General features: G+C 43.2%; 1 protein-coding gene across 1 annotated transcript in view; it reads left to right on the forward strand.

Annotated features, from left to right (window-relative positions):
• DHPS (deoxyhypusine synthase) overlaps positions 1-24,099 on the forward strand; it is a gene marked incomplete in the record, with an annotated part of 571,286 nt that overhangs the window by 7,817 nt on the left and 539,370 nt on the right. Inside the window, 1 exon segment of the mRNA XM_044084725.1 lies at positions 5,896-6,146. Coding sequence (XP_043940660.1) covers positions 5,952-6,146 — 195 coding nt within the window.

Consider the following 24,099-nt stretch of genomic DNA (forward strand, 5'->3'; position numbering starts at 1 on the left):
TCTAGTCCTACTAATTATTCAAAATAAAAATATATCTTATAACTTTCCAAATAGGAATTTTTGGAAGATGCATCCATTCAGGAGTTTTACATTATCCCTTTAGAAGTGTTGACATGTTATGTAAAATACATAAAAAAAAAAAAATTGGAGTGTCAAATTTGGATCAAATGTATTGCATGCTTAATCAGTAAGTGTAGAATAGTCAAGTAAACAGTTTTAAAGACTTGCTTAGTTAGATGTGAGTAAAGTACAAATAAATAGAATGAGATTATAGCAGTTGTCAACAAAATTTATAAAACTTGTTTAATAAATCCAGTTTGTGATCAGAATTTGCAAATGTCAACTAATAACTCCAGTATTGTAAAAGTGCTTTAATGTGCAAATAGTATTTTTTTTTCTTGGATATAGACAGGAAATGTAAGTACGTTTATAAACCTGACAAAAACTTGCTAAATAATATGGTGGTCATTTTATAAAGAAAATTTGGGTTGGTTGCATTTTCTGTGTGTGGAATGCTTTTTCAATCCATTCTAACTTTGCTGCCTGCTTACGACATATTGCATACCTTTCCTGGTGCACTCTGCCCTCTCTATTTTTTCTTTATATTGCTGTGCTTTCTGTTGGAATCTATATGTGAATTGTGTAATCTGGGGCATGCCCCCTGCCCATGCCTCATTCATATATAACGGAGTGTGCTTTAGTGTGATCTGTGTACTGTAAACCATTGCAGGATCATTATGGCAGCCACGTTCCATACACAGTGTATACCACAAGCCTATTTCCTAGTCAAAACTTGTGCATCAGGTTGGAACCACAAAGTTGGAAGGAAAGCCCCAATGGCCATGCTGTCATGTGTTTGGGGATGCTTTTGGTACACTGGAGCTGCCTAACTAGGGTACTCTGGTGTTTTGAGTGTACAACTATTGTTACTAGAACGTAATATCACAAAAGAGCTGTCTTGCTTCTTAAGAGTTTAATCAAATGCTTTGTACACAGTTCCTTTGTAACGTATGTTTGTGGGGGTTCCTTTGGGAGGAGTTTCTAGCGTCCCACGCCTTGGTTTGAGTATTAAATCCTCATTACAGCTGTCGTCTCCTAATTTGTTGTCTGTGTAGTCTCTTGTTACCCCTGTTATATACTGAAGTTGGGGGGCTATGGAAATTTTGACCCTGTAACTAGAATCAAAGCATTTGCACACGTGGTCTGTTGTGGTGGATTGCAGAGAGATGTGCAAGAACAAAGTATAAACCTAGGAAGTGACTGTCAACTGGCATGTGTTGCTCTAGCATTTTATAATGGAGGAAAAGCTGTGCATGCTTTCAAGGGTGGAGTACATACAGCTTGGTGGGTTCATGATGCAAACACTCTGCACAGTTAGTGGGAGTAATTTATGTAACACAGCATGTTATGTTCCTTGATGCAGATCGTTGTAAGCTGTAAGAATTCAGGAAGAGAAGTGGTGACTGGAAGAGAGCCAAGTGCGATATTGTGTTGTGGGTTTAAGCACTTTGGAGTAGAAAGGGGGTTGTAATGCATTGCCTTTTATTTCCTCCTTTCTTGGAAATGACCTTTGCAGAAACACCTGTGACACTTAGACTGGGCTGTCAGGTTTGAGATGCGAGATGTTACACTGTTCCACCTGTGTTGCAGTGTTTGGAGTGACATGCATTGTTTTAAGAACACACTGACAATGGTCATTTATTCTTGGCCCTAGATGGACATCAGCAAAGCAGTGGAGTATGTCAGTACGTAATGTCAGCAGCACGTAACAGTACTGTTGTCTTCCAGATATTGGACTCTAAAGTAGACATGTGTTTTTGTACTGGGGCTGCTTGTATCTAGTTGGGTCCCTCAATAAGACTTTATTCTGTTTTATGTGCCTTTCATGCTGGTGTAGGTCTAGCCCCTAGTTGCAGTGATATTAGTGCTGTATTGCTTCTGTTGTTTTATGTGCCTTTCCTGCTGGTGTAGGTCTAGCCCCCTATTTTAAGTACTGGTTACTACACATACAGACTGTGCCAATTGCGGTTTTCTGACCCTCTCATTGCATGGTCATGGTGACGCCCATCCTTGGAGTGGCACTTTCGTTTTGTGTGCATGTCTTCCGTTTCTTCCCCATTTCTCCTCTCTTTTTAACTTTAAATTTTCCGAGGACATTGGGTAAGTAAGTGTTAATTTTCAGGTTGCAGCCTTTGAAGAGCAGTAGTAGTAGGCTGAAGCTAATTATATTAGGACAGAAGTGAACAGTGTGCATAAGTATGGCAACGACCTGAAAAACTGCATTGTGGACAGGAAGTTTGTATCACAACGAAGGTCATTAAATGAAGAATGTTACAATCTGTGGCTCAGAGGAAAGCTACAAAACTGCGTGGCTCTGCAGTTTGATGTGTGCATACGTTTATTAAAAGGGAAGGATAAAAGGTTTATCTGCATACATGGAATGTGATGTTTTTAAATGTAGGAGCCATTTAAGTTTGGGGATGGGCAGGAAAATGCAACAGTGCAACATTTTGTTATGAATAGGAGATGACCTTGTTTTTATCCACCTCAAGCCAAAAGATCACAGTGACCCTTCTGTTAAATGATTTTGTACTTTGTGGCATATTTATATACTAGGAGTTAATTTTGTATTGGTAAAAATTTGTTGTACTTTCTGCAGAAATGTTACCTCCCTTAAAGGCTTTCTGTGTTGTCTGCTTTGGATGATTGATTCACAATGGGGTTGAGAGAAGTTCCCGAAGGGATGAAAAGGGACTTTAAGATCTGAGGAGTGAGCTTTCTGACAGCAGATAAAATTTGATGCCGGTTAATACATCTTGTGGAAGGAGTGCACAGTTTTGGGGAAAGAAGTAACATAAACTGAAAGAGACCTTGGGATAACTTAAAGGCAAATGGATAGTGTACAAAAGTGGCAAAATAAGAGGTATTTGCCATAAAAAATGCTGTTTTGTGTGTCCGTGCACACGTCTATGTAGGTAGGCATGGGTGGGATAGGCATAAACTACAGAAAATTAAATGTGCTAATAGATATTTGTGTGTATGTACATGTATGTCATGAAGCATCCAATAAACAAAATAATGGACCTCCGATGACCAAAAAGACTGAATAGTACTAATATTTAATTATAAAACGCTGAATAATAATACTTTTTGTTTTTAGTTGGATAGTATTAGAAACAAAAAAAAGCATTAATTCCCTGTACCACCTTAAGTCATGTGCACTCCCAAACCTTGCCCTTAACCCGTTGCATTACTGAAAACCCTTTCTCTAACAGTACCATTGCACAAGACACAATGACCGGAACACATGCACAAAATGTACACCACAGTAAATCTGTCCCCTTGCCTAGCCCTAACCTGAGCTGGTATAACCTTTTCGGTTAAGCAAAGCACAATAAATAAAGTAAAAATGAAAAAAAATGCTGCCCGAAGAACTTACACGGCAAGACTCTAGTTAAAAACAATAACACCTAAAAATGTTTCGCTTAGTCATTCGCACTGTACTAATTATGTATACAGTCGTTTGTGCATTCACTTGCACTCTCAAACATTTCTCAGTCAAATGAGTTTTATGTATTTTGAAGTGTAAGCATATAATGTGTATACACTTCTGTCTGTCTCATGAATTGCAGAAACCTAATAGAATGACCCTGCAGACAGCTACTCTGCAGAGTTTACAATTCAAGGAGGAAACACGCTCTTCAAATCTATTTACATACCATATAAATCTACACACCCAAAAGCATGTAAGTGTGCATGTGTGTGTGCCACAAAAATCCTATATGTAGCATATGTTTGTGTTTGCCGGAGACTTAACTGACAGCATCATGCAGTTCTGGAAGCAGGCAGTGTTTCCAGGACTGAAGCAGTTCACAGGAATACAGTAAAGTGTCATGATGTCTCTTCATGGCTGTACACGTACTCTGCTTAAAATTAATAGAATGTGGATGTAGGAAGCATTTAATTCATTAAAATCCACAGGAGTCCCAAGTCTGCACAGTTAAAGGAACAAGTAGACAAAAGTTGAATATGAATGTTTGTGTTTTTTTTTTTTTTTTTTCTTGCATAGTAGTAGATGACTGGAAAAGCCCTCATAACGATGTTGCAGTGCCTACCATAGTGAGAGAATTTAACAATGCATTAGACAGAAAGTAGTTTATTCTGTGGGCTGTGTGATTGAGTGGAAGGTAGGGGGATGGGCAGAGTAGGTAAGCCAGGTGGTGTTTATCTGCCACTAGAATCTGTATCTTTGTTTAAATGTGTTGCTGTTGTGCATAGCACTTTGGTTAGAAATTTAAGATTTTCTTCAAATTGGCGCATGTCTGCAGGACCCCAGTCCTGGAACAGTTTGATACAATTTACTACTACATACCAAGGAGAGGGTGCATTGAGTGGATATTGGCCTCTGTCTGTCTGGGTTTGCATGCAATGAATCAAGTCTCAGTTGTGTATACTAGGGGCTGCAGGTAACAGACTTGTTGGCAAAAGGAAAAGCCACAGTTTTGTGCTGGGTATGTTAGAAAAAAGGCCTGTATCTTGCTCACGTTTGAGACTTGCTCTTTATTGTGGCATTTCTACATGTACTTGTGTCTGCAGCCACTTCAGGGCCAAGCTAAATTATGTAGTGTATTGGCTCTTTATCAGCTTATTGGAAGGTCTGGAATTTTGTCTCTTAGAACCTGCTTTATGTATGTTTAGAAGTGCATGAAGATGAGTCGAGAAATAAAGGTGACCTAAAACTGGTTTCTTTTCTGCTTTTATAGTAAATGGGTACTGTTTTTAAACAGCCCAGAAAAATCTTTCATTTTGTTTGTTGCAGCGTGGTGTCTGCATTTTTTAACATTTTTTTATCAAACGTAACTCATTGATATAGGAACAAAACCAGTAATGCAACAAAAAAAGCAAACGCAGTAATGTTTCCTTTTTATCTTCATGCAGAATTTTCATTCACTACAATATTAACATAAAATACTCTATTCCTGAGGTGGTGGTGCTGCGGTAGCGTTGTCTTACAGTAAGACGCTGTCCGGTTCGATTCTCAGCTAGATAGCATGTCTTCTGCGTGGAGACATGCGTGAATGGGCATACCTTCGTTGAAGGTTGTGCGTCAGGCCTGGCAAGCCGGTACGTAAAAATCAACTGCCAATCATTAGCGGACCGAAGTTCCGCTGAGGCGACCCCTAACCAGGAAAGGCCAAAAGAAACAAACACGAACGAAACTCAATTCCTGCCGTCCCTAAAACCTTGACTTTTCCTGAACATTGCATTTTGCATGTACTGTTCTATAAATCCCATTTGTTTCTGTGCATTTTGTTTATTCCCTTTTCTAAAATTCCATCTCAGTATATGTTATCTCCTTTACAATACTCAGTAGTTCAGTTTTCTGTTAATTACTGTTTTTGGAAGCCAATTGCATTGAACTTACTAAGGCCTTACTATGTCTAGGCAGTTCAATTCTTGTGTCCCTGCTCAAAAGAAACATTTCCTTGGTTACAATTATTCTGCTGGGAAGTTTGACACTTGTGCACCCTCGTCCACACACACAAAAAAAGGTCCCATTTGCCTCTTTTCCCATCACACCTCCAGCTTTTGTTATTTACATGGGGGAAATTTTGTAAAGTCTGCTTGAGGTATAAAAATTATGCAAACCCTTCCAAGAGAAAAAATCTTAAACCTCCTGTGCTTTGCATATGTGGTGCCTACATGTTTAATAGTATCAGAACAAAAGTGTTTTGAAAGTTGTATGCAGACCTAGATCATTGTAAATTAAGCTGTATGATATTTTCAATCGTTATGTGCTGCTGTTTATTGTGCAGCATTTTACCTGTTAACACTGTAACAAGTTTTTTGACACGTTTTGTAAATGTGTTAATGGAAATGTATTTGTTTTTGCAGAACAACATATTTGCGTCAGTCAAGTGGTAGAGCGACCTCGTTATCCTTTTTAGAGCATGGCTTCAGGTGCACCACCAGGTACTGTGGAAGCAGTCCTTCGGCACAGTGAATCTGTTCCAGAAGACACTCCCCAGGTCCGAGGTTATGACTTTAACCATGGTGTAGATTACCATGCATTGCTGCAGAGTTATACCACCACTGGTTTCCAGGCCACCGCCTTTGGGCAGGCAGTAAAGGAAGTGAACTCCATGGTAAGTTATAGATGGGAGGTTAAATAAAAGTGATCTCTGTGGTCTTCATGTTGCAAGCTGGTTATCCTGTGGCCACAGCTGTGGAGCAGATTGTGAGAGTGGAGAAAAAAGTTGAAACCAATAAATGTGTGTTGCACTTATCCCCCATGTCTGTTTGTGTGAATATTTGGATATTGCGCATTTAAGCCAAATCCAGAAGGTAGCACCAGTATTCACTTTGGGATTGTTCACATGGATTTTAGTGAAATTCTGATGATTTTGTGATAGACTCACAGCAACGATTTCAGAAAATTAGAGTTGCTTTCAAAACTAATAGAAACAAAACCTTTTCAGGGAAGGGTACACCCCTTACATCCACATACCCCTTCGTTGTATTGTACCAACTCTGCGATACAGTGTCTCTTTGAAAAGAAAAAAAGTAGTGTAACCTGTCTGGGAATGACGCACTAGTTATCAACCGCTGTGAGTGTTGATCATTGGTATAGCGATCTTATGTCTGGTATCATGTCACATGTCTCTTTCAAGAAAGGTAAGATGATTGATGGGTTCAAGCCTTTGGATTGCCTAGAATGGGGTAGTGTTTTGCTAATTATGGGGTCTTAATTTGCCATTTGTTGTGGCAGCAGACACGTCTCTGAACAAAATTTGTCTTTTGTTCCCTCCCTTCCATTAAAAAAAGGGCAACTAGTACTAGTGTGCTAGAACCTACTGGTGAGGGAGTAATGACAGCTTTTACTTTTTTGGGTGAGATGTTACCTTTTCCATGGGAAGATAGCTCGTCTGTAACAGCATCATGTTTTCCATGCAGTGGGTGAGAAGGGTCTATATTATATGAATGAAAGTTCATATAATCAAATGCTCTAATGAGCGGAAATCCAGATGCATGCTGTGGGGTCACAGTAGAGTTAAGATTGGAGTATTTGCCCTTTCCTCGCTAGTGCGATCTGAGTTGGAATATATATTTAGTGGGGGGCACACCCCCCCACTATCTTTTTCGATTTCCAGGATTTTCGCTCATTAGAACGTTTTATATGAACTTTCTTTCATATAATGTAGATCCGATAAGAATTGCTGGTTAGTTACATGTAGCTCCTAAGGATTTTTTTCGGTCTCATGCTTTTGGGTGATTGCATGTGGTGCATGTTCTGGTGACCTTTGTCCACCACATGCATATCATATAGACCCTGGGTACCCTTAGATTTTAGTGCATGGTTTATCCATGCTTTTCCCATATTTCTAAATGTGTGGGGATGCCCTCACAGCATCCCTGCCCCACCAAGTGCTGGTTGCTCCCATCTCCCTGGTAGGTTTCTAACCGTCCTGGGAGTGCAACTCTGGCAAAATTTGCTCTGACTGTGTTCAGTCTTTTTTTTTTTTTCTGGATTAGAGCAAGCTGTCTTTGACTAAGTTAGTGCTTTCAGATGGGAAAGGAGTGCACATCTGTGTGGAATTGGACAGGCTTTTGGGAACCATTTGATTGTGCAGTACTGAGCTTTGTATTCCATTTAGTCATAGTTGTCCGCTTCAAGTGGGTGGACCTTTAACAAAACTGAACAGTACCTCCTGAAGTTTCTAGCAAATGAGCATTATGGTGGGGCAGTTTCCCAGATGCATCAGAATTGTTGTCTTTTTTGAAGAGCGGATTGACTGTTGTGGGTGTTTGACTGTAGGAACCATCAGGGCTTGTACCAACAACAGTGGGATCTCAGCAAGTTGAATGTTCCCAGGTGGTTAATTCATCCTTTTAGATCTCGTAATACACTACATCTTTCCTGTCTAGTTCTTCTCTTTCTGAAAGACTAAACACGTACCTGATGGCATCTGGCTGTTCTCCTCTTCATGTTCAAGAAGGGATTGGAGTAAAGGCATTGGAGAATTACTTTATTAGCTGAACATTTTTATGAGCTATTGCATTTGGTTTTGGCAGCATCTAACTTGTACTCTGCAGTCATGGTTATTCCCATTAAATATCGTTGAGAGGCAGGTTTTTCCAGTGGATAAAATTTGTAATGTGTATGATGTTGAGCATGACTTCAGAGCCTGTAAAATTTGAAGACCTCTCTTGTATTGTAGAGGTTTTTGTTTTTCCAGCAGAATGTCCTGCTACAAGGATTACAGCTATACAAATTACTCCAGCTCCAGACTTGAAATCACCTAGCAGCAAAACTTCAGTCCCCACTTGCAACTTTAGACATTCACAATCCACGCCTTCATTCATCGCCCCCAAAACTGAATTTCATCACTCTCTTTCACAGTATAAGCTCTCCTTGTACAGCAGTGCTCTTTTTTTCTCATGCACTTAAAAAAAATATAGACTCTTACCCCAAATTTTGTCTCCAACTCAAAAAAGCACCTCTTTGGTGAAGCCAGATATGCCTGCCTGTCTACAGGACATATCACCTAGTGTCCTAGGCATATATCTGTCTTCCCCCACCTCTTCCCTGAACCACTTGTTACCCCACATGCTTTCCATAGTAGTGCAAGGACAGCCCAAGTAGTGCACCTCTGTACTTTGGTACACACTAATACATGTACTTCTCTGGCTTAACCCTAAATTCACTGTTCATTTATTGGAACCATTATAATTACTGTTTTTTTAGTTTTGTAAGTTTTAAATGCTTGAGTTTTATTTCTTCTTGCTACCTGTTTCTCTTATTGGTATATTTGCTGTGATTGCCTGCTTTGTCTACTGAAATGTATTGGGCTATCCCTGTAAATGGTCCGTTTTGATCAGTATACTACTCTGGTAAACAAATTCAAATAGATAAATACATATGAACAGAAAGGTAGCCTGGTTTGCCACTGCACAGTGCAAAGTATAAACCTGACAGACTGGATAAGTACCACTATTTTTTGTGATTCTTTAAGATTTAAGAAATTAAAAAAGAGAATACATTATAGTCTGTCATAATTGCAACTGGATTCTTTCCATCTTTCCTGCTGTTGTGAATCGGACACGCTTGCTCCACTGCAAGTTACTGCAGTCTGTAAACTAATCTGTCATATGTTTGGGGGCAGAGTCCCCAGCCAAGCAACAAAGCCTACTCTTACGCATATTGGTCACCTAGTGTCTATCCCTCCTTGTCTTTGGCAGGTATCAGACAAAACACCACCACATGTACTATCAGACATCACTAGAGTTAAGCGTCTGTCTTGAAAACCGTTAAATAATGGACAACGGTATCACGCACACTGACCTCACTGAGATAGCGAACCTGCTAGAGGATAGCTTTGGTGAAATTTTCACTCCCTTATCCCCTCCTAACTTGCAACAAACCCTCCCCCTCCTAACTTACAACAAACCCCCCCTCACTTTACATATCTGAAGAGCAGGTCCTCAAAGCCCTGTCCAAGGCAAAGAACACATACTCTGTGGGACTAGATGACATCTTAGGCTGTCTTCTAAACATGCTAAAACATCAACTATTGTCCCCACTTAAGTACCCTTTTCAATCATAGCCTAACCACAGGCTTTGTTCCTGTGGAAAGGAGAACAGCTACACCTATTCCCCTCCGCAAAGGTAGCCAAGCAACAGACCCGGGGAATTAGACCCATAAGCCTGACCAGCCTCATCTGTAAGGCCATGGAACGTATCCTTATAGACCTTATAACTAAAGGCATAAGTGACTTCCAAACCTTGGGCCCTACCCAGTTCGGCTTCGTGAAGGGCAGATCCTGCCTGTTAAATCTGGTGGATTTCTTTGAAATTGTGACCAAGACCATTGATGAGGGCATATCTGTGCACACAGCATACCTCTACTTGGCAAAGACTTTAAACACAATCCCACATTCAGGCATTACCGATAAACTTGGCAAACTGAATGTAAACCCCTTCATTGTAAGATGGGTTGCAATCTGGCTCGTAAACTGGAGACAAATCATCAAAGTGGGTGACTCCACATCAACCAGCAGACCTGTTACCTGTGAGGCGCCACAGGGGTCGGTGCTGGGCCTTCTACTGTTTGGTATATACTTCTCCTCTTCAGGTCAAAACCTAAAGAGTTGTGGCTGACCAAGTTTGCAGATGACTGCAAACTAGGTGCAATCACTGAATCCTCAGATGTCCGTATACTCCAGGATGGTTTCACACCGACCAACGACTGATGTAGTCGGTCTCAAACTGAATGCAGAGAAATGCATCATCCTTCCCTTAGGCACAAACAGTGGCCCTCTACACTGTCAAATCAATAACAATACCCTAAGTACCCATGAAATGGTAAGGGACCTGGTATCGCAGGTTGAATGCAACCTTAACTTCAACCACCACATGTCGAACTCTGTAAGGAAAGCTTTCCAAATAGCTCACTTGATTAGTAAAGGCATCACCTCGAGAGCAAAAGAAGTTATAATCCCCCTATACTCGGCACTTATCTAGCCCATAATGCCCATAATTAAGTGTAACGACCCATTCAGTATGTACCTTACTGAGCATTTTCGGCAATTAGAGAGACCCCCACGGTTGTAACAAAGTAGATTAAGGGCCTCCAGCATGTGCCTTACATAGACTAAAATCCCTGTTACTATACTCCATATCTTAGACTTCTTAGGGAAGATTTGTGCCTAGCCTTCACAGCAACACAAAACCTAGTGAACTTACTGCATCTCCTTAAATGAAATGGGTCTGTGGTACATGTTCCAGGGACTTTAAATAGGACATGCTGGAGGGACAGATGATTTCCCAGTGACTGTCACATCTTCGGAACAGGCTACCAATCCCTCAGCTTACACGCTCTAGGGACCTAAACCTTGTCTCCACAATAAACAGAACATGCTGGAGGGATAGATTCCTGTCCCAGAGACTTCCCATACTCTGGAACAGACTTCCTATCTATGTCAAACAGAGCTCCTCATTGGCACTCTTCAAGAAAAATCTTGATTGGATGGGTAATAAGAAATTCACCCCGGGGATCACTTCTGTGGTTCTGCTTGACAGGGGCACAGGAAAATAATTTTGTTGGGTGGCGAAAGCCAGGGTACATTGTTTTGCTAGGCTTGCATATGCCCTAGGGCCAATAGCCTAGTACCTACCTCTGAACCAATTCATGTGAAACAAAGCACCTCTGACACTGTTCAAGAGGAACCTGGATGAGTGGATAGGGCACAGTAAATTCTTACCAAGGATAGTGCCCACAACCCTCCTGGACACGGGCAGTCATCACTAAATGCAGTCTTTGGTATTAACTAGTACCTCCACATTATTACATTGGGATGAAAAGGCTAGTCTTAAAATGACCACCAGGTCAATAGCCTGGTAATCTGCTATGGTACTATGAATTTGTTGACTAGATTAGTACCACTAGACTTGTAACCTTTTAAGGGAGACCCAGGGTGGGAGTTATACTGACTTCACCAGGCATGGGGAAAATTCCCATGCTCTGTAAGTGCTGCAGGATCTTGTATATCTACCTGACCTGCCATTAACTCAGACAGAACATCAGAAAAAAGGGAAAAGGCGGTGATTTTCAAGAGACAGGGCATCTCAAAAAAGAGGAAGCAAAGTAAGCAGAACAAAGCACAAGATCTTTATAAGGAATTGTGAACAGAAGTGCCTTGGGTAATGGAGCTGGTTTCCTTACCTTACAAGAAGATATGTAAGAATAAGAAGAAAATAGCGGGTAGAATGTTTAAGGCCAGGATTCGCATCTTCATGTATAAAAATGTGAACTAAATGGCTGTGGACACTGGGATGCAGTACACAAGGCATGATAGATTCATAATAGGATCATTCTTCCCCTGATAAGAGTCTAAATTTCACTAAGTATTTAATCAGGGTAGTGGATGTGAGGGGTGGTCAGTACATAAGTTCTCAGACCTTTACAGGACATTTGACATGGTTCCACAAAAACGGGTTATTAATGCATTAGGAGAGGGGGTTCTAAGGTAAGTTGAGAGCATATAAATGTCTTTCCTGTAGCTGCAGTCTAGCAGGTACATTAGTTTTCAGCATCTGTTCTGTTCCCACTCAATTGAAAGGGGGGTTTCTGCCCTTTACAAGACTTCAGGAGCATTACTTTCCTGCCATTATTTTATTAAAAGGGTAGTGCTGGTGTTTGTTCTGTTTTCAGATCTCTTCAGAGTTCTAGGGTGATCCCTGTACACTAAGCAATGTCTGTCTTTTTGTATCTGGAACTTTGTAGAGTCCTTTTTTGTTTTGTATTGGTTTCCTGTGTCACTTTCTCCCCAAATCTTGATTGCTCTCCCCTTACGGACTGCACCTCCATTGAACGTGTACGTTTGTTTCACAAAATTTTTTTTTTTTTGTAGGTACACCAGGTACACCAATCTACATCATCCTAGCATGTCAGTTGTGCCCCCTTGAAGTGCAGCTCTCCTGATTGACTGGCTTGACATTTTTTTATTTGAGAGATTACTATGGGTATAAACCAAAAGTGTATGAGCAGTTCAACACTGAGGACTCTAGTGGGGTCTGACATTTTTTTTTTTTTATGCTGCTGTGTTTTTGTATTCTGTGAAGACACAACTGGTAAGATTATAAAGCTGTAGTCTGCCTTGTCGTATCATTTTACCATTCGCTTGTAATAAAAATTGTCAGAAGTACTGTAAAGTGTTGAGTAAAAATATCAGTGACTCTTGGGCATAAATTTCCTGTATTTGTTGTGCAGCTTGTAAAAAGTTCTTACAGAAGTATAAGGGAAGTAACTAAAATGTCATGGCTATTTAAAACGTTATATTTTTTGTGAGTTTGTGGCTTTCTTTCTTTCATGGGACAGCCAAAATGTTAATGTTAAGTTGTCAATCTCGCCTTCATTCTTGCTTGATGGGTTCGGAGCCGATCCCTCGGCTCCGACTCGGCACTTGCTAAGCTCGAGAGTCACTTTTACCAGCTTGAGGCAGCCCCATATCCCATGATGCAAGGCGGTAAGTACCCAGATCTCGTTTGCCGCTTCGCTTATGAGGTCCTCCTTTTACCAGCTCCTGGTAAGTGATTAAAATACTTGATATTTTAGCCCCTTTTTACTAAAAACCCTTTAAATTTTAGTTAAGTTAATTTTAAAGATTTTCTGACAGAAATTTACCTGTCTCTTCTTATTTTTTAGTCAAACTTTACCCATCCCATCCCCCCCCCTGTTAGGGTGTGTGTGTGTGTTTGTCTACTTATACCTTTTTGGTATATTTAATTTAATTCTTTGACTGGTGTGTGTGTGTGTTGTCTTATACCATGTCAAAAGAGAGGGTCTCAGGCTTTAAGAAGTGTGACTCGTGCTGTCAGAAGATGTCTCTGACAGACGGTCACACTTCTTGCCTGTATTGCCTGGGGCCTCTTCACCTGCAGGACTCCTGTGCTATATGTCATTCCTTCAGCCAGAGAGTCCTGCAGGAAAGAAGAAACAAACTGATACTTAGGGGCCTTCTTAAGCCGGAGGGCTCTCCGGCTAAGTCGGCTCCATCCAAATCTGCCAAATCTTCCAAGGCCCAGGCTTCTGTGTCAAAGCCTGCGGCCTCGGCTCCGACTCGTTCTGAGTCGAGATCGGCTCCGGCTGGAGCCGATTCTGGCTTAACTAAGCCTTCGGCACCGATGGCTATCGGTGCCGATTCTGCATCGACCACTTCGGTGTCGGCTCCGATCGGTTCCGACCACCATGTGGCACAGGCATCGGTATCGGCTCCGACACCGTTACTTTTGTGGCTGTATCGGCTCCGGCTGGAGCCGATGCATCGAGGCTACCTGTCTGCTCCGATAAGCTGTCGGCTCCGACAGGGTCTATAGTTTCATCGGTTCCGATGGTTCATTCCAGGAAGAGGTCGAGGTCTCCTTCCTTGGAGCCGATACTTTCGGCTCCGGCTTCACCTCTCCTTTCGGAACGGAGCCATCGGAGCCGATCTTCAAGGTCATCCAGGCTTTCAGACCATGACTTAGAGAGAGTGGTCAGTAGATTACTTAAGTCACAGGCACTGGCCCAAATGTTACATAGTCCGTCTCAACAGACGACTGTTGGTCCACACCCCGTTACAGTTCCTCCTTCAACTCTACCCCAGAGCTTGGAGTTGGAGTCTTCGGGAATGGTTACTGCTACGGCTGGAGGACAGATACCCCCTTCTGTTCCTTCAGCCTCTGCTCTTATCTCCTCTTCGAGACCTTCCTTAGAGGGATTCGGTGGCCGGGCTTCCATGGTCTCCTCCGAGGGGGTGAGTGGCATCGGACCCTTGTCCGAACCCGCTCTTCCCCTTGGAGCCTCGGCCTTGGTGAGCTCGGCTCCGACATCTGCCTCTGAGACTTCCCTTTCGGTGGTCCCTGGAGTTCCTAGTTCTTCGGAACGGGTTCTCTCGGACCTGCCTGGGAGGCGAGCATTCGAGGTGATGAAGAGTGTGCTGGCCACTGGTATCAGTCAGCAGTCTGTTCCCTTAGCTCCTCCCTCTATAGTGCCTGTTGACATCTCTGCCACTTCTCTTGCTACAGGACCCAGAGATCCTCCGCCTCAGGTTTCCCCATTGGGAATTTCCCCCTCTTCCGAGGATTCTCCTGATGCTTCGGGAGATCCTCCTAGGAAGAGGACTTGTAAGAGGAAACATGTAGACTCCCCCGAGTCTGTCACTTCAGATACTGACTTTGATGAGTCAGAGGGATCCCCTAGATCCCCCTCTGAGGATGTCTCCTTCTCAGACATCCTAGAACTCCTTAAACAGAGGGGAAACTGGACCACCAACAATCCCTCTGAGGATGAGTCAGTATACCTAGAGGCGTTTGGCGGCCCTCCACCTTCTGGGTGTCTCCGCCTTTCGACCCCCTTATGCAGGTTATTGCCCGAAAGGCGTGGGCAGCTCCTGACTCTGTAGAGCCAGTCCCTAGGAGGCCTTCAAAATTTATCACTGCCCCGTGTGACAAGCAATTCCTCACTAAGGGTGTCCCCGCTGATGCCATGGTGGTGGCTGCTGCCACCAAGAAGGAACTTGCAGATCCTTCAGTACCCGTCCATCCTCCTAATAAGGACTCTAGGACCATGGATAGGTACGGTAAGCGGATGTTTTCCTCAGCGACCTTTGCTATGCGTTCGCTGAATTACCTATGTCACTTCACCAGACTCCAGAGGGATATCCTTAAGGAGCTGGGTGAAGTAGTACAGGATCCTACAGCTGCAGGAGCTCAAGAAAAAATTGCTAAGCAGCTAGGAACCCTTAATTCCATTGCAAACTCCTCCATGCGGCTAATATCATATGCTGCTGATGGAGCGAGTAGAGCCGCAGGTACAGGTGTGGCTCTTAGGCGCCAAGCCTGGATGCGGCTATGTGACTTTGCAGATCCCTTCAAGGCGTCCTTCACAAATTCTCCCTTTGATGGGTCAGCTTTGTTTGGCCCTCAGGTGAAGGAAACTTTGACCAGGTGCGAGCAGGACGGCAAGACTCTTTCTGCTGTAGGAGTCCGTTTTTCCACCCCTTCTAGACCTTACCCCAAAGGACAGAGAGGTGGAAAAATGTGGTTCCATAAATCCCAAGGAGTCACGCCGGATTCACGTGGTCAGTTTACCCCTAGAGGCAGAGGGGTAACAACAACAGACGCCGCTCTAGAGGCAGAGGGGTCCAAAACCAGGGAAACAGAGAGCCTCTCTCTGACAAGCCCTTTCAGCATCCCTGAGATGTTGCCCGGCTGTCCCTCCTTGGAGGCAGTCGGGGGAAGATTATCACTGTACCCAGAAGCCTGGCATTCCCTCACTCAAGACAGATGGGTACAGTCGATCATATCCAAGGGTTACATAATTCCTTTCGAGGAAAGTCCTTTCCCCTCAAATTCCCTTCCAGATGTACCACCGGTCTAAGGGAAATTGCAGAGTTAGAAGTCTCAAAACTACTGCAAAAGAGCCATTCAGCCAGTTACAACAGACCATTCAGAGCCGGAATCTACTCAAGGTTCTTTTGGTCCCCAAAAGACGGGAGACTGGAGACCAATATTGGATCTCAGCAGACTCAACAAGTCTGTGAGGAAGACAAGATTCCGAATGGTCACTTTTCAGTCAATTCTGCCCTTCTTACAGAAGGACAACTGGATGTGCTCAGTAGATCTTCAGGATGCGTACTATCACATCAAAATTCACAGACGCTCCAGGAGATTTCTCCGCCGGCTGGGGTCCAGTCATTTCCAGTTCAGAGCCCTGCCCTTTGGTCTCACTACAGCCCCAGAGTGTTCACCAAATGCATGGCAGTGGTCACGGCTCACCTGAGACGTCAAGGATTCCAGGTGTTTCCGTATCTCGACGACTGGCTCCTGTCAGCCACCACCAGGCATTAGCTTATACAAGCCAGGGATTACACAATAAATCTTTGTTCTCATTTGGGCATCTCGATCAACTTCGAAAAGTCATCCTTATCGCCCTGCCAGTCTATTACCTTCATAGGCAAACTTAAACACTGTTCGGATGTCAGCTACCCTTACAGATCAAAGAGTTTCAGACATTCAGAGTCATGTCAGGATCATTCTGGCCAACAAGAAAGTACAGGCCAGAATGGTTCTAAAGGTATTAGGCCTCATGGCTGCGGCCATTACTCTTCTTCCCTGGCTCGATTCTACATGCGCCTTCTTCAGTGGATGCTGTTCACACAGTGGTCGTACCAACAACTTCCTATCGTCACCAGATTCTGGTGACACAGACTTGCAAAGATCATCTTGCTTGGTGGATCACATCTCCTCAGGTTCACCAAGGCAGGTACTTTGTACCCCCATCCACGATAGCCACTGTCACCACGGATGCCTCCCTGATCGGGTGGGGGGGTCATTATCAGGGCAGGATGGTTCATGGGACGTGGCAGCCGTTCGAGTACCATCTGCACATAAATGTCCTGGAGATGAGAGCAGTGCTTTTAACGTTGCAAGCCCTCAACGACTTTCTTCCCGTAGGGACAATTGCAGTCCACACAGACAACATGTCTGTAGTTTGGTATATCAACAAACAGGGCGGAACCAAGTCCTACCCCTTGTGTCGAGAAGCGCTCAGACTATGGCAATGGGCGATCTCCTCTCATCGGTTTCTGGTAGCAACGCATATCCCTGGGAAAACCAACATTGTAGCGGACAGATTGAGCAGAGCTATTCTCATGCCTCACGAGTGGTCTCTCAAGCAATCTATAGCGGAAGAGATTTTTCTGGAATGGGGTCGTCCATGTTGCGATCTTTTTGCTACTCCCCAAAACAGCAAATGTCCAGACTTCTTCTGTCTCTTCCCTCTACCAGGCCATCCCCCCAGAGACGCTCTGACCCAGGATTGGCCCCAGGGACTTCTTTATGCCTTCCCTCCATTTCCTCTGATCCCTCAAGTTATCCAGAAAGCTACCGTTTTGAGAGCCAAATTGATTCTCATTGCCCCTTACTGGCCTCGACAAGTTTGGTTCCCGTTCCTCCATCATCACCTTTTGGTGCAGCCGTGGCATCTGGACCCAGTGCCAGATCTTCTGATTCACCAATCTGGTCAGCTGCACCGGTCTATCCCTTCTCTCAACCTCACAGCATGGTTGCTCCACTTCCTTCCTTAGCCAGGCTTCCTTTGATCTCTAACCCAGTTAGAGACATCATAGTAGCTTCACTAAAATCCTCTACCAGGAGGATTTATACAAGCAAATGGAAACGTTTCTCTTATTGGGCTAAGGCCAAGAATATTGATCCTTTCACTGCCCCTGTTCAGGCAGTCCTGGACTTCTTAGCAGAGATTTTTCATGCAGGCTCCTCTTCTTCCACAGTCAGAGTTCAATTGGCTGCTATCTCCAACTTTCAAGTCGGGGTAGCAGATCATAATATTATGTCCCATAGGCTCTGCAGAGCCTTCTTGAAAGGAATTTTCCTACTAAAGCCTCCAATCAGGAATCCTCCTCCTCCTCAGTGGGATCTAAATTTAGTGCTGACATCCTTGATTCTTCCCCCCTTCGAGCCAGCTGTTTCTTGTTCCCTGAAATTTCTTTCTTGGGAAAACTTTATTCCTAGTGGCTATTACATCGGCCAGGAGGGTGTCTGAACTTCATGCTCTATCGGTTCGACCCCCCTATTTGGTTTTTCACAAAGACAGAGTATCTTTGAGAACTAATCCAACCTTTTTGCCTAAGGTCGCTTCAAAGACCAATTTGAATCAATCCATTGATCTCCCTGTATTTTTCCCAAACTATTCAGACAGAGCTCAACAAAAGCTACATTATCTTGATGTCCACCGTCAACTTAGATATTATTTGGACAGAACAAAAAAATTTAGAAAATTTGATCAACTTTTTGTTTCCTATGCGGATAATAAAAAAGGCCTTCCTGTTTCTAAAGTGACCTTGTCCAGATGGCTTTCTTCGGTCATCTCTGAAATTTATCTGCTCAGGGGAAAACAGCTGTGCTCAAAACCTAAAGCACATTCAACTAGGAGCTTAGCTACTTCTACAGCCTTTCAAGCTAGACTTCCTTTAGACACTATTTGTGCAGCGGCCACTTGGGCCACTCCTCACACTTTTGTTTCCCATTACAAATTGGACTTGGCCTCCAGGGACAGAGCCAGCTTTGGCTCTACAGTCCTCAAGAGTCTGTTCCATTGAGCCACCCAGGATAGAGGTGCTAGGACGCGGTCCCATCAAGCAAGAATGAAGGCGAGATTGACAACTTAACATTAAGAAGTTATGTACCTACCATAACGTTCCATGTTAGTTGTCTTCTCGCCTTCTTTCTTGCGACCCTCCCTCCTTCCCCTGGCCTGGACAGACCTTGTTATAAGAAATTATTATGCTGAAGACCATTCAGACCTGGTCCTTCTTCCATCCTGTAAGTTTTCTTTCTTCCTTTGGGAAGTGTTTTTTGCTTGGTGCTATTGCCCTTTGTCATCAAACGAGATCTGGGTACTTACCGCCTTGCATCATGGGATATGGGGCTGCCTCGAGCTGGTAAAAGTGACTCTCGAGCTTAGCAAGTGCCGAGTCGGAGCCGAGGGATCGGCTCCGAACCCATCAAGCAAGAAAGAAGGCGAGAGAAGACAACTAACATGGAACGTTATGGTAGGTACATAACTTCTTATTTCTTGACTTGCAAAACTGCCAGTCAGTCGCTCCTCTCGGTGGTTATCCAGTTTATTCACTTTCAGACTACAAAATGCATAAATTGTGTTATGATCTGAAGGAAGGGAAATAATCCAACTTCATATGATAGTTCATAGTCAGAGTTGTGAGTGTTGAGCAGGAATCATTTTGACCTTGTGTGTGAAATCACAAAAAAGAGCTACATGTACCTTGTTGTATATTTTCCTTGAGAGAAGGCTTTCACATGTGGTAGATGAAATGACACAAAAGAAAGGGAGAAAATTTGTAAAGCATCACGAAATTTCATTCATTGTCCACAGGGTTAAAGCTTGGGGGCCTTTCTGTAGGGAGGGAAATACACATTGGGGAAAAGAATTATTGGTTTAGCATGTAGTTGTCCTTTAAGCTGATGGAGAAATTTGCATGCTTATGTCCACTACCCATACAAGGTTTCTGTGTCCATCGTGTCAGAGCACTAGGTTCAAGACTGCTTTTTCTTGAGCAGGTTGCATGTTTGGAATGTACCTCTTGTGGAGTATAGGGTGACTTTGATGTTATAGGTAAGCATACAGGGTTTATGTAATGTATTGTGAGCAGTTCTAGACAAACTTTGCAAGTTCTTATAGGATTTGTTTAAGTAGGTATCAAAGCTGTAAAGTGGAAGCCATACAGACAAACTTAAAGGGCATCCGCTCCCTAATCACAGCATTTCTTTTCCTCAGTTATTTCCACTGCTTCAGCAAGCAAGTTTAAGATGCGATAGGTGAAATTACATAAGCAAAGGAGACAAAGTGTTATATGAGATTTTATTCAGCCCCAATATCATGTGCGGGGAGGAGTCTGACTAGGACAGAAATCCCACATGGTTGGGGGAGGAATCTGCCAAGTCCTCACACTTGGCAGCATGTCTCACTCCTTCAATGTTAAGTGAATGTAAGGTTGATGTAACGGTGGAAACCATGGCATTGTATGCTTATCAGCTGTGCTGTCACATTTCCACGTATTGAAAATGATGCCCATTTGTTAACCAGGTAGGCCCACTGGATACGGTCTCTCTTTTTTTCTCTAGTGCAGCTTGAGAGCAGTACATTAGACCTAGGCTAATTTTGTTGAAGTTTAAAGTTGCTTGCTAAAGGGTAAAAACACACAGCAAGGTACTGCAGTTCTTTTCTTACTTATTCTCACGGGGGTTCATAAAGCTACCCAGTCTCCCACGAATTCACATGCTAGCACCTCTTTCATTTAGAGCTGCTTTAAAAAATAAATAAATAAACCTACTGAAATTTTGCTCCTGTGGGAGTGTTGCATATAACTGTAAAATAATGCATAATTAAAAAGTGCAGGGCCATGTGCAAAGTAAAGCAGTGTTTATAGATGCTAGAGGTGAATCATGCACAAGCATGTATTATATGAAGCTGTTTATGTGATAAAGCAATTCACTTGAAGCTAAATGTCTGTTACTTTGCAAAGATATTTGTGCGAGTACCAGGAATGGATTTCAAATTGTGCATTTTACTGGTCAAATTTTTAGGGATACTTTGATCTGTGTATATGCAAGATTCCTAAATGAATTGTCTGATTTACTGTGGAACTGCTGCAAAGTAAAGATTAGACATGAACAGGCCTTGTACTCTTTCTTTTGAATGTGTGTTGCTATACTAGTTGAGGTATTGTAAGGCAGATTATCCTGCTGATTGAGGAAAAAAATAATGCATGGAAGGAGTGCTCCAACAGGACATGAAGCTCTCATTCCATCCTTGTAAAAAGGTTAGTTTTGTTAATTTGCTTTCACCTCGCTAAGCACTTTTTAATCATTTGTAACGCATGTCAGAGAAACAAATTTATAAGAGTCATAGCAAATCAGTTATTGACATTCCTACTGAGGCTTCTCAAACTTGGCAGCATTTCTCACTGCTTCCATGTTAATGAATAGAATGTGAAGTAAAAGCATTATATGCTTATCAGCTGTGCCCTCAGTGCATTGTGGGTAAGAAATGTTTTTCCAAGAAAACAAGATCATGTGTGCATATTTGGCCCTTTGAGAACATTCTAGGTTAGAAAAAAGTAGTAAAAAAAAGTAATTTTGCTGCTGGCAGGTTTGGAATGTGCATACATTCAAGGAAGCATTCAGTTTTTACCCACAGTGGTCCTTTAATGTTCATTGTGATTTAATGAAGGGAAAATGTGGATATTTGAGCCAAACCTCTTGATGCTGGGGGATGCAATAATAGAATTTAAGAATGTGTGGAGTAGTTGTAAGGATAGGAAAATAAAATGAGCATTTGGTGAGTTGGATCTGCATGTTATCCAACAGATAGGAAATAGGTTAGTTTGTTAGACGAGTGAGGTTGTCATTGCACACCCAGTCAAAAAGCGTTCCTGATGTGGGATGCTAGAGTCACAACGTGTGGTGTTATTTTATGAAACATTTCAATCTGATGTTGTAAATCTTTATTCATTCCTTACTGATGGGACTTTGGTTCCGTTCTTGGAACCGACATGGGCATTTCTATGCTCGCGCCAGCCAAAAACTCAGTTAAGACCTACCTGTAATGCCCCTCTCACAATTACTCCAGATCTCATTTGCTGCGTTCTTAGCCATTTCTCTCAAAGCTAAGTGGAAATTTGTGTGGTGTTTTGTGTAGTTTTTCTTCAAACTTTGTCATTTTGTACTCAGTTTAGCCTTTTCTCTCCTGCTTTTGGTAGGCTTTTACCACTTGTAGTATTTTTACCATCATTGGTATTCTCTCCTTTCATTCCCTTGTTGTTGTTTTTTTTCCTTTAGAATAGCCCTTTGTTGCCTGTGCTATGTCAGACAAAGTTTGGGTTTAAACCGTGTGATGTGTGGGCGTAAGATGCCCAATTCTGATGGCCATGCTTGATGCGTTTACTGTTTGGACCCATGTTAATGCTGATTTTTGACACTTTTTTTTCTAGTTTTAGTAATCTCATTCTAGCAGAGCGTAACAACAAACTAATTCGGAAAGGTTTAATCAAAATGCCTTTTTCAGAGGCTCTGTCTGGGTCAGAGGTCTCCCCGCCTCCAAGACCAAGAAACACAAGGAAAACTGAGTCACTCCATTCCGGCATCTTGTCAGTTACGGAGCAGAGTCCATTCCTTGCTTCTCCGGCGGCCTCGGCACAGACCTCTTCAGCATCAGGCAGTGCTGTCTCTGACTCATGTTTTGGTTCCAGCCTCAGCACCACTGGCTTCTGTGCCGTCCTTGGTTCTGACACTGGTTTTCACGACCATACAAGCTTCTGCACCATTCCCGGCCACAGTGCCAACAGCTTCTTCGCCTCCACAGGCTATGTCCTCTGTTCCTAAAGTAGAATATCTCCCAAGAACCAGATACTCCCCAACGTACCACCCTTTTTGAGGCATCGGTTTAGTCCCTTTCTTAAAAGACCTGATTCTCCTTCAGCAGCCTCCTTTAGATAAACCAGGAATATTTCTGAACTAGATGTAGTGCGGGTTGTGGACCAGCTTCTGGCAGCTATGAGATTGCCCACTCCAGCTAGACCTTCCGTCCCCTTTGGCTTGGAATCCTTCACAGCATATTCTCCTGTTTATCTTCCTCCATTCTCTACCCAGGCCACTGGGATCTCTGTACCGATGTCCACCCCAGTGCATACTGTCTGCCCTGACTGGATTTTTCCCTGTTGGCACCAACCACCCTTGCTGCATCGGCTCCGTTGGAGCCAGTGCACTCTCAGAGCAGTGTTTGGACTGTCGGCACCTTGGTACCTAGCCTGGTACCTATTTTCCCACTGGTGCCATCTATGTCCACTGCTTAGACAGCTTCCAGTCCTCAGAGCTCCTCACCCCTCCTCAGGGCGGGTTGTGACCCTGGTTCCGAGGTTGTCCTTCTCTGTTCCAGGCTCCCATCCCTCCTCCGGGCGGGCCTTCCAGGTTATGGGAAAGGGTTCTTGCCTTCACAGGCTCACATTCGGCATCAATGACATCAGCGGAGTCGGAGTATTTGAGTTGCAGGCTTTGAGTGTCAAGAGACCTTACTTGAACTTCCACAGGGATAGGGTGACCTTCGTAGTGATCCTTCTTTCTTGCCCAAGGTCATTTTAGGATTTTCCATTGACCAATCTATTGACCTGCCGGTTTTCTTCCCTCTACATTCAAACAGAGGGGAGTACCTTTTGCACACCCTTGATGTGCATTGGCAGCTTTGTTGTTGTTTGGACAGGACTAAATCTTTCAGGAAAATTGATCGTTTGTGGCCTTTGGAGACGGTTTTACCCAATTTGGGTCCTGCAAAGTGACTATCCTGGCTTAGAAACGTCATTGACTTTTATCTACCAACAGAATAAGCTATCCTTACCTTCCAGAATAAAGGCTCATTCTACTAGATCAATGGCTACTTCTGTAACTTCATTCCAGTGCCTCTATGGATGATATCTGCGCAGCAGCCACTTGGGCAAGACCTCATACCTTTATCTGCCATTACAAATTGGATTTGGCCTCCAGGGAACTAGCATCGTTTGGTTCTATGGTGCTCAGGTATATCCTTCCTTGGGGCCAGCAAGGACTCAAGTAGCTGAGGACTCTCCTATCAGTAAGAAATGAATAAAGATTTACAACATCAGATAGTTATGTCTTGCCATAACATTCCATCTGTGTTGTAGATCTTTATTCATTCATTACTTCCCACCCTCTTTTCCCCTGCCTGGACTCCTGGTGGACTTTAGGAACTCCTGGTTAAGGTATTTGCTCAGACAGAGCCGCCTCCTGTTTTTTCTCTTACTAGCTCTATTGTATAGGAGCCGGCAAACTCCATCTAGAGTAGCTATGAGTGGCATTATGGGTAGGTCTTAGCTGAGAGTTTTTTGTCTGGTGCAAGCTTGGAAATGGCCATGTCTGTTCCAAGGATGGAACTGAAGTCCTATCGGTAATGAATGAATAAAGATCTACAACACAGATGGAACGTTATGGTATGACATAACTTTTTC

Source organism: Protopterus annectens, chromosome 9.part0, assembly GCF_019279795.1.
Source record: "Protopterus annectens isolate FY-2018-M chromosome 9.part0, PAN1.0, whole genome shotgun sequence".
Taxonomy (NCBI): Eukaryota; Metazoa; Chordata; order Ceratodontiformes; family Protopteridae; genus Protopterus; species Protopterus annectens.